The 12610-nt window shown below is 32.3% G+C and overlaps 1 protein-coding gene across 2 annotated transcripts in view; it reads left to right on the plus strand.

Moving 5' to 3' along the window:
• The window catches only part of LOC125051567 (myosin light chain kinase, smooth muscle-like), a 38843-nt gene that overhangs the window by 18757 nt on the left and 7476 nt on the right, over nt 1-12610 (plus strand). For both annotated transcript variants that reach the window (XM_047651978.1, XM_047651976.1), the window contains exons 4-5: nt 335-538; nt 11785-11926. In XM_047651978.1, coding sequence (XP_047507934.1) covers nt 335-538; nt 11785-11926 — 346 coding nt within the window. The remainder of the gene's footprint in view (nt 1-334; nt 539-11784; nt 11927-12610) is intronic.

Below are 12610 nucleotides of genomic sequence, written 5' to 3' on the forward strand. Positions count from 1 at the left end.
TCTGACAAGATAAAATTTAAAGAAAAAACTTTTTAACCGGATTAAAGTTATGTATTATTGTAAATTTACAATTATTTAACATAATTTTAAATTAAACCGACGTTTCGCGTGCTTTACAGCGTGCGTGGTCACAGTGACTGAAGACAAAAGGTGTTGGATGTCAAAAAGTATCATAGCTGTAGAAAAAGTTATATTATCTGTATTTATTTCCCTGGAGTTGGTATCGACTAAAAGATGGAGGGTTTTGGCAAAAATGGCTCACGGTGTCCAAGAGAAAATTTTCCAACAAATCACACAAGATCCATTTCGAACTAACATAAGTTTCTTTTTTCAGAGGAAAATTCGGTACAGTGTACCTCTGCCGAGAGAAGAGTACGGGACTGGAGCTCGCTGCAAAGCTGGTGTCCGTGAACAGAAGAGATGAGAGGAGAAACGTGGAGCGCGAAGTGGATGTGATGAGGAGACTTCGCCACCCACGCCTTATTCAGCTGTATGACGCTTATGATTGGGGCAAATATATGTGCGTCGTTTTGGAACTGTGAGTAATTTAAATTACCAATTAATTAATTAATATTACAAAGAGAATGTTGTAAATTAAAACTAATGGTGCCACGCGCTATATATACTCTACAAATGGTGGGTCAAATCCAAAAATATTTGTTAATCGAAACAGTTGTTCATGTGATTAACGCGTTTAAACAAAGAAACTCTTCATGTTCACATTAAAAATGAACATCAATTTACACATAAAAGTAATTTATCTTACATTAAAACACACATTGGTTTTCGGATCTGAGCCTTGATTTCACATTTTAAAAAATCCACATAGAAAGAAAAATTAAAAATATACAGGGATTCCAACCACGCACATAAGATTGATAATCTACAGATCGGCCATACCTGCTTGCTTGCTAAACTAATAAACAGACAAATGAAAAACGAAACAATTGTTTTTTCTGACTGAATTTTATATATTTGTGATAAACCCATAATCGATTTTTGAAATCGTTAACATTAAAAACCGATAAGTTATCGCTGCATTTTGATAACACAATCAACAATCTAAATGGAGTAAACTCAAGGTATTTTGTTTTAGTTCTCGTTAAATCATTTGGGCTTTTTTAATAAGGATAACAGGTCAATTTAGTATAATTAATATTAATAGTCTTCAAGAAAAGAGCGTTTCAATTCTTAAAAGGCAACGCTCGCCCTGTGGCAATGTGAGAGTCTATGGGCGGGGCGGTATCACTTAACATCAGATGAGCCTCCTGCCCGTTTGCCCCTTGTTATATATAAAAAAAAATTAATAAAATCGATAAATATGTATTTACATACTAAGCTAACTTAAGGGTCTAGATCTTTGAGTTAAAATATAACCTTAAATGAAGGGATTTTCAATACCGGCGTCACGAGCTAAGTTCGATTTGTCTATGTCAAAAATGAATTTGACAAACAGAAGTCGTAACTAGCGCTATCTTCTGTCACGATGGATAGCTGGTGACTTGTTACCACAGGACTTCTATAGTCCAATATGGGCACCTAAAGTTTATCTGCCTCTCACAAAGATGCTCACTGCAGCATGTGAAGAGGCAGATAAACTTTATTATTATTATTGTGTTAAGAGACACACAAGTTTAAATACACAAGACGATTTACTCTTGCGCAGGCACATCATCCCAAACTAGAGCCAAGACTTTACATCTATTAAATTACAAATGAGGCTATTATAGTCCAGTATTACTCAGCCAATGATGCTTCGGAAAACACCGCAGCCAAGATTCGTTTCCGTCATACAATTATTTCAGAACAATTGAAGCCAAAATAATTGCATAATCGTAATTTAAATTTGTATTATTTATTAAAGTACACGACAAAATATGTACAATTTCTATAGTATAAATTGTAACCTAAAATAAATCTACAACCTTTTTAGTTGTGGCCCTCAGATTTCTGAATCTGTTACATGCTCATTTATCAATTTAATACGCAAGTAGGTGAGCAGCCTTCTGTACCTGATCTATTGGTGCACAGCCGGGAACGACCTCACGGATGAGAGTCGCACGATGAAACCAAAAAGTCGACGGCGTGTCGGGCACAGGAGGCTGATCACCAACTTGCCTATTAGATTGACAAATGATCATGAAACAGATACACAAATCGTCCCAGCCTATAAAGTTTGTAACGCCACTAGTTTTTTAATATGAATAAATTATATTTTGATTGTATCCATGGTGTATCATGGTCTTCTATACTAAATCCCAGTTATAATTATTTTAATGTTTGAAGAACTTTATTTCTCATTCAATTACATTTTATGAGAAACTTAATATTATACGAACGAGATACACGTCGCCATCAGCCGTCCCAATTTAAGTCTACTAGGCTAATTCTAATATGTATCTTTAATGTCCTTTTGAATTGTTAAACGCGCTAATATTACAAATTTTAGACTGTAACGTTATAGATTATATATATATTATATAACGGTAGCTAATATATTACTTTCGGTAACTTTTACACAACGTTAATGTTATATTCATCGCTGAAATGAATTAACAAGTTCTATTTTAAGAAATTCCATTGATGTAGTTAAAATTTATTGTAAATTAATACTGTATAAGCGGATGCTAAGCAAAAAACAAAGGACTGCATATAAGACCTGTCCTTCTAGAAGACAATAGCGTCTCATAACTCGCTATGGCAGTTATAATAAATATGCTACATGTACAAATGGTACCAAATAGAATAGTGTTGTCTATAATAAATATACCAGTGTATATAAACGTTATTAATAAATAGTTTCATTGTTATAAATATTGTTATGGAATTTACTATTAAGTTTGTTATGGAAGAGCTGAGAACCTTTGTTATGGAGCCCTGACTAAGTATTTTTATATTTAAAGGGTTCCCAAATCTTACACATTACATTTATGTTTATTAATAAGATCTAAAGCATATAGCGTATTTTTTTCATATTTTGGCATAGCAGACATTTAAAATTGTAGTGAAGTTTACACATATTTTTCTTACTTTTCAAATATGAATCATTTAGTTTTTTAAGTGTTTGATGACATTTAGGAAAAAATCTAATATCTGTAAAAAACAGAAAAACTATAACTAACCTTAAAATATAATAACTGAAATAAATATTTAAAAGGAGTCCCTTTAGACAAGGTAATAATTCAACATGAAACATTATTTCACGATTAAAATCTTTTCATATATAAAACTTAATTACATATATCGATAGCCTTTAGTTAACATTAAATACCCATTGGATACAGGACCATTAAATAATGAATTGTTATACTATTATTATTTATTATGACTATTCTTAAAATAACATAAAGACCATATATTTCTACTATACCATGACCCTGCATTATTCTATCCCTTATATGTGCAGCAATTATGTGTGTGGGTGTGTTCCTGAATCACCTGTCTCTATCAACTATCAAGATCATATTTTGCACTAATTGAACAACCTTGATACTTGAACTAGTTTACGCCGAGACTTTGTCTAGAACTTTATAGTACCAGCGATAAAATACCTACTTGTTCCGTGTGGTAAAGGATCGCGTATTCATTAAATTATATAGCCTAGAGGTAGTAGGTTCGATCCCCGGCTGTGGACCAATGGACTTTCTGTCTATGTGCGCATTTAACATTCGCTCGAACGGCGAAGGAAAACATCGTGAGGAAACCGGCTTGCCTTAGACCCAAAAAGTCGACGGCATGTGTTAGGCACATGAAGCTGATCACCTGCTTGCCTATTAGATTAACAAATGATCATGAAACAGATACAGAAATCTGAGGCCCAGACCTAAAAAGGTTGTAGCGACATTAATTTATTTTTATTAATTAGTTTAAGGTGACGTGAATTAAACGCGTGTGTTTATTGTTAGACCTAATTATATAAAGCTATCATATAAATGTTACGCTGATTCACCTGCGCAAATCCAAACTAATTCGGTCTTCATTCAGCTATCTCAATCTGAGTCACGAACGAACGTACGATGTCGACGTAAAAGGAATTTCAAACAAAAAACAAATGAATGATTCATCAAGGCATCAGGTAAAATAATCTTGGGCAAGATTCAGTCTCAGCGGTAAGCATGACTCCCCTATGTCAAAATTCAATATGTTTTTGATATGAGTCACACTCAGCGCTTGTAGCGACACCTACAATCTGTGCCTTCGAATCAATACGATGACGTCACAACCTGAAACGCGCTAACGAAGTTATTCTCGCCCCAAGCGGTTACACTCAAACTCAAAATGACTTTATTCATATAGGTAAATTAATTTTTTTAATTAATTAAATTAATTGTAAATTTACATTTACTACCAGTTCGCAAGTCAATGGCGTAGAGCGGGCCAGAAGAACTGGCAAGAAACTTTCCGCCACTCTTTTTAATCGCCAAGTATAGTCATACAAATTGTTTGAACTGGAGCAAATCAATCCCAAGGATTAGGATCATTTAAGTATTCCTCAAATTTATAAATAGCTTTATTGATTATTTTTCGTTTAACAAGGGCTTTGAATTTATTTAGTGATAACTCTCTATTGTCGCTTGGGAGTTTGTTGTAAAAACGAATACAATTTCCATATAAGGAGTGGTTTATCTTCAGGACCCTTGTTGGTCGTACACTCAAATTAGTTCTGTTTCGCGTATTATACTGGTGGGATTTGTCAGGATCCTCCCTTTAGGTTGGAGGAACAGTTCACCATCCTTCCTCCACACCCTAAGTCCCTAATACACCCGTAACCTGAGTATCATAGGTGAAATTTACTTCAAAATTTTGTTCTACACTTTTACAGACTTAAAGAAATAAACTGGCTTAAAAGTGATACCCTTCAGCAGGCCACCAATTTGTTTTTCGTATGTGCAAATAAATATATACATTTCTAATATGCAGCTTGAGCATGCGCCTCTGAGGTTGATCGATGGATCACGGCAGCACCAATGGATTGAGGAGAGTTATAAAAAGACCTTAGATCCTGGTAACATACATAGATAACGAAATCTGACACTAGAAGTTGTAGGGCCACTTTTTCCTAATGTGTATAGACAAATCACTAAATGAGCCGTGAAACGTGGTCTAGGGACAACTCCAGCTTATAATACGTCATTCTAAGCTATTCAATCAATTGACACTAATATAATAATAACAAAAAATTATGGAAAGAACAAAAAATGTGTGTGTGTTGTGGTTGTTACGGGCCCTGGCTCAGCATTATGCTTTGGAGGAGACGTTCCACAGCGCTGGTCTTTCTGCCAGAGACCACAACAGCTAGTTTGCGCCTCAGACGCAAATAAAGAAAAACAATGTAATTATAATAGTAAAACTCAACAGTGTAAATAAAGAAGTCTTGTAAGATTTTGTGTGTTAAAGTATACTTACATAAAAGTAAGATTCTGGTAGTAGTAAAACCTAATTTTAACCGACACCTATATTTCACATTAATACAAATTTAAAGATAGAAAAAATATAGGCAACCAAAACAATTCTGAAAGCTTCCACGAACTAATTTGACGCTTCTAACAAAATTTAATGGGTGCGTTTAAATAAAAGTGAAATTGTAATTATAAAATACACCTGTTGACGTCTATTAGTGCCAGGTCTGATTCCCATAATTATTCATTTGGCTTACTCACCTCTTATCTCAGGAATCTGCCAAGACTATTCGGAATTCAGACATTTCATTCAGACATAATACTGATTCGTAAGGCATGCAGATGTGTTATTTTCTAATTTATCGTCTAATGCCACCAACTATGTGGGTGCAATTAGCAGAAATGAAATAATTTATTTGTTGATACATTCCTAAAATATTAGGTGCATTTAACATGTTTAACGGTAATATGTGATGATAAATCTGTTTTCATATCGAAATTAATTTAATTTAACGCAAACAGAGTGAACAGTAGCTTGTAAAGTTTGGAATAAATTGACAAAAAAGTTTTCCATCCAAATTGGATGATTAAGCTATTGAAAGTATTTTTTTTATTTACATTGGTCAAATATATTTTATATAAAAAGTACTTTTATAAATAATATAAGAGTTTCCTCTAACTTTGATTTTGTTCCATTTCCATTCAACTCTTGGACTTGGGGGTTCAAGGGCACTGGGGGTAATTAAAGATTTATTGTTCCGTGGTAGTACCGGTGACCCTAGAGCTCATAAAGTACAACAGCGAGGAAATGCCAGCATAAAAGGTACACTACCACAGGAACCACTTTTTAAATTTATTTTAGTTATCTATTTCTCACGTTTTAATTATTATTATAACTTTATTTTATAAGGCGGTTTAGGTTACGTCAGTAATGTGTCATACACGAAATACCCTCAAAAGGTAAAGTAGGTATGAATTGTGGTTTAGTAAGTATGGGTTTTATTGATGATTAGCACGGTTTGGAGTTTATTTATGTAACGAATATTATAATGTTTAATTTTTAATGTCTGTAGTATGTAAATACTGTCGACTCTCGATAACTTGGCATTCGGTAATTTAAATATGTATCTCGATAATTTGAAATTTTCCGGTCCCTTGAAAAATACTCAATAAAATCAATGTTATTTGGTCACCTCGGTAATTTTAAGTCCGGGATCTCTATAATTTGAAGGGTTTATCATGTACAGACTACAGAGCTGTCAATTGTTTTTTTAAATTCTTTGAACAATGACAGATGAAGTCCCTCATTCTAGAAAAGTATACGAAATTAAAAAATTGTGTTGTTGAATTTAATAATTGTTAATACATACATAAGAATATCATAGAAATTATTAATCACGAATTTTGGTTATCCATCGCTTGTTGTTTCGAAAGAATTATTTGACAATTGTTTATGGTTCAAATTATCGAGAGTAATAACTAAATATATATAAAAAATATCGAGTTTAATTTAGTTGGCTGTATGTAAACAGTAGTTTTCTTAATCTACATGAATAATGTTAAGCACAATAGTTTAACGATATTAGCTAAATTACAAACTAGAAAAATTTTAGATCACTTTCATTACAACTCCTTTCACTTACCAAAAACCCATATGTTTGTCGTCTAAGCGTCACAGACTAGGTTATTGTAAGAAATATAACTTACGGTATAATTCTATTTTTATACAAAGTCCTGACTGCTGTGTTTCTTCAGAAACATTTTATAACAGCATTAATGTCGTCAAATATTAAGTGGACTCAGGGCTGACAAAAATAATTGAATATTAATTTAGTTTCACACTTTTTATGATATATGAATGTTGCATAGATGGATTTAAATTTCCCAGGCATCCCATCATCCCATTTATCCTTTTAGCAATCAAAGTCCAAAAAGTCAAATCTATTATTTCAATAAGCCTATTATAAAAGGCACCTTTGAAAGTCAAAATTACAAGTTAAAGATATTAAAAACATGACTAGTTGCAAAAGAAATTTTCATATGGAGAAGAATGGGCAAGAAACTCTATACATACTCTTTTAAAATACTTTTTACAATATTTTGTATACATTGATCTGATAATCGAACTAGGTTTAGATATCCATAGTCTCACACTTTGAAATCAATTTTCCTTTAGTTCTCTTTGTGTTTGTTGGCCTATAATTGCTTGTCACATTAAATATTGTATTTTATTTTTCATGTACTAATATATCAGTGTGACAAACGTTGGCAAGCTTTTATAAATAAATAAACATTAAATTTATAAATAAGACCCGTAGCTCGGAAATTCTACGCCTGCTTCATTGATTTCTTGGTTGAGATTCTTAATCATAGGCATAAAATTGTCAATTACTAACTGTCTAAGATATCATGAGGATATTTCCGGAGTAGTCACCCGTGCCAGGCGGGAGACTCAAGCGTTTTTTAAGTAAATAAAGTCCTTTTTTTGGAAATGGGAGATTTTGACACTGTCTGCCTAATCGCGTGCCAGATGGGCTACAATATAGGGATATAAATAATAATAAAAATAATAAAAAACATTCTTACTTAGCGTTGATTTTTGGGTTTGTAATCTACCGATTATTCGTACGTCATTCCGTACGAGCACGTTAATAGCGTACAAACACAACTCGCACATTTATCTACTATTTTGTGCTATCCCTAACTGTCAAAGTACTGCGTATGCGCATAGTTGGCGCAACGCCATTCGCCACGCCATCCAGATGTTAGCAAAACATGGCTCTTTGTAGTTAACACAAGACGTAATCGAAATACCCAATTAACGTAATTAAAAACTGATCATTAATTTTTATTGACATTTTTTATCTATTGTTTAATGAATTTCATTTTTTTTTACAATTGTAGAATTTCAGTATAGATACCGGCAATTTACTACTACGGTATAGATTAGTAAATCACGCGATCGACACGTCACTCTCAAGTGATACCTAAAAATCGCTTCTGCACAGGCAATGACATTTGTTCAAGATGTTTGCCGGTATATGCAATAAGTTTTATACCATCGTTAAAACGTTTTCTTTTATGTATATAATATCTGTATTTATTGTCAAAAAGGTTATGTAACAAACACGTATCCCAGGCTCCTGATTACTACATCAGAACTGTGTTTCAGGAGCCTGTTACTTCCCAGTTAAAAAAAACTAGGGGCGCTACAACCTTTTTAGTTGTGGGCTCTAGATGTATCTGTTTCATGATAATTTGTCAATCTAATACAAAATTGTTTCCATCGAATAAATTTTTCCTTATACCTTAAAGAGAAAATTCCTTTGTGAACGATGACCGAATGGAGAGCATGCGTACTAGATCTTAAATGGATCTTCCGTTCACTTACCAAACGTTACTTGAATAATAATTACAAGAAACAGGTGTTATTTAAATAAACAATGTTAGAGTACAATTCCAGCAAATAACTTTAACATATAACGCAAATATTATTTTATTTAACTGTGAAATGACTTTTCAATGACAATGCGAAGATGGACGGAACTTGAAACCTAACATAATGTAAAAATGTTTTGTCATTTGTATATTTTATTTTTACTTTTAAAGCTATGCTTAAAAACTTTTGTTTCTACAAAGAGTAATTAATCAATGAGTGAGATATAGATACAAAATATCATTTCCATTATAAATTACCAAGACCCTGTAACGTATAGACGGGACCTCGAAAATTTACATCATTATTTAATAAGTTTTTTTTCGTTAAATGCTTGAATATTAATTTTAAGATTGGACATTGGATGTTTTGACGTCTGTATAAAATGACAATAGACACGTGTAAATAATATATTGGCAATCTGACAATTCATTAACTCCTAATTACAAAGCTCACAAGTTACAACAACAATCAGTACTCTTGTATGTATTTCGTAAAGAAAATATAAGTTACGATACATTCAATGAAAAGCTATAAACCACCACCAGCTTCTGTAACAGTATCTATTAAATCAGTATTAACTATTTAGAAATTGAGATAACTTTTAATAACTGCTGATTTTAAATACATTCATACATTAATTAAATAATAATAATAAATACTGTTAATAAAGCCTTATTTTATTTCCAAAACTTTAATTTCCATTTCAAATGTTAGTTATAGCTAAATGTTAGTCGCCTGTGGATATCCCTCTTGGTTAAAGGCCTCCAACCCTTTCGAAATGACTCTTCTAAATCTCTTCTGAGGTGAATCTATGCCCAGTCTTTAACTGCTATTTCAATTAAGTCATCAGCCCACTTTCATATTGGCCTGCCCACTCTTCTTTTCGCGGGTGGAGCTCTGGAGGACAACTTGATACTTTAAACTTAATTAGCAAACTTAGATATCCATATTCACTAGAGAACTCGTCTTACCATGGGAAACATGACAAATCCAAGATATGTAAACATATATATAGACTAGGTATAATTATAGAAGTGTCCTTACATTGTTTCACAGATAATATTTTTTTAAGTATGTCTAACACAACAAAAAGAAAATGACAATCACGAAAATTCAAGCATTTACATACACAAGGGACAATTACAGCAACAATTATAAAACGCGATTGAAAGCTGCAGGGGAGCACGTAAGGGATAGGTATATTTTCATTGCAGACATTACATTATCAAAATCGATGCCTATAAAAGCAACCCGAAGCTATGCTAAATAACTAAACCACTATTCTTAGTTTGCGTTTGGAAAATTCCCCAAAATTACGTACGTTTGTTTACTCAGATGGAGTCCGTCGGAATTTTACGTCATACAAACGTGCACGTCAAACTTCCATTCAAGACGGGATTACTATAATACTATCTGAAGAACGCACGAATATTTTGGCTTCTAATGGTAGGCGTGGGTAGCTAGTTTACTTGTACGTCTATGTATGTGGTCACAAATGCGAAACAATTTAAAATTCCACCCTCACACATCGCGTCGGTTGGAAATGTTCCACAGTTCACTAAACAATGGACAGCGCATTGTGAAATCGGTTTCCAAAACAGCAGCAAAGCGGCAGCTTTAGTTAGTTGCCCAAATTTATTTATTTATTCCAGGCCCCCTAGTAAGGGAAAAAACTAAAAAACGAAATATGATGGGTACAGTACAAGAAGTACCAAATCTTATTTAAAAAAATATAGTATCACAAACCTTAATCTAAAATTAAAAGAAAAATAATAAAATAAAGTCATGATTGAGCAGGATAGGACGTGGTTAAGAAATGTTTATGTAGAAGAATTTTAAAAGATGTAAAGGAGGCAGCCAAATCCACAACTGAATTTATTTATTTATTTCGTAGTCCTACAGCTAACATGAATTATATACATATATCAAAATCAATTATAGTAAAGCCAAAGATGGAATACATAATATTTACAAAAAGGTTCAAAGATGATAAGCCGCATGCCCTAACCGTTTATTAATATCACTATTTGCCTACAACAGACAACTAATCCGAAACTGTCTTAAACTAGAATTTCATGTTCTTGTCAATGACTAATCCTCTATGACATTTTCTCCATTCACTGACTTCAAACAGATAATCTATTCTCGAGCAACATTTGGCGCCAAAAACTCATCCATAGACATCACGTTTCAGCTTTCATCGGTCAACTATAGTCTATAGTTGAAAGATGCATTGGCAGAAATACAAGTGGATCAATCGATCAAGGAAAATTCTTGATATTTACGATGAATGATAAAATTGAAATACAATAAAATATTTTTTTGTATATTATTTATTGAAGTTATACTTCTTTAGGCGCGTTATGACAAATTTATGAGAGTGATATTTTACGATGCGCGCGCACCGTGACACAAAATTCAGTATGGGCGCCGAGCGTGCGCGAGCGAGATGGGAATAAGACAATCTACTTGTAGTACCTTTAACGCAGTTTACAAACAAATAAAGCAGTTTTAATTATTTTTTCAAAGAAATTTAGCAATGCTTTTTTTTATAAAGACTTATTTATACTTAGTTAAAAGGTTATGAAACATACCTAGTTATTAAATTGAATTAATAATATATTATAATAATAATTATTATTAATATAAATTAATAATTGAATAATATACTAAATATTAAATTTATTATATTATTTAATTAAAAATTTTAACGTTAAAAATTTAACAATATTTAATTAAATATTGTTAAATTTTTAACGCTTAATATTGATTATTAATTATTTAATATTTAAAAAAAATAAAGAAAGCCAAAGAAGTATAACTTCTTACGCGCGTACATAAGTACACGCACCATTTTTTTTTTAGTATGAAACGAGACATCAACGTGGTTTTTTCGCAAGATCTAACATATTTTTCACATTTTAAAGAGGTTTTTGTTTATTTCAGGATTACGGGTGGCGAGCTGTTTGAGCGTGTGATTGATGAAGACTTCGTACTCACCGAGCGTGCCTGCACTGTATTCATGCGTCAAATATGTGAAGGGATCGAATTTGTTCACCGGCAAAATATACTGCATCTCGACATGAAGGTAATAATTATTAAACATTCTGATAAAACTTTAATACTACGAAGTAATATGTTCAAAATATATCAACAGATGGCGCTGATTGTTGTTGAAACGCGCTAGCATTTGCTTTGCTTTTAATACTATATACTGACTTCCACATCACTCTCGATGCCGAAAGCAGCTAGAAGAGTTCTATAGTTATAATTTTTGGAACCCTGTAACTAACAGGGTATAGAAGTGTTAATACTTAATAGTTATTACTAGGGATGTGACATTCTGCAATCTGCATAATTTAAAGTCGATTTATTATTAATCGATTGTTATTTTAGGCATGAAAAATCGATAATTTCCTAATTTTGGAATTAATTTCAAAATAAACACCTTTAATATTTTATTTAACATGGTTTTATTAACTAAAAATAAACTATAGAAATTATGTATAAACATTAAACTCATATTAAAGTTTTAGAAAAATTGAAATTAATCTAATTTCTTTTTGATAGATATCAGTTGAAATTTGATAGATGCGGTTTCAGGAGCACATTGCAGTATTTTTTTACCTTATTTATTCTATGTAACCTTGTGCTGCTGAATAAATTGTTTTGGTTTTCCAACCCTTAAATTTCGTTAATTTGAAACGCTGTTACAGTGTTCCAAAGTTGACCGGATTCGTCAATGCTCATCTACATGTCCCATAAATAAAAT

This window comes from Pieris napi, chromosome 8 (assembly GCF_905475465.1).
Source record: "Pieris napi chromosome 8, ilPieNapi1.2, whole genome shotgun sequence".
In the NCBI taxonomy this organism is placed as follows: domain Eukaryota; kingdom Metazoa; phylum Arthropoda; class Insecta; order Lepidoptera; family Pieridae; genus Pieris; species Pieris napi.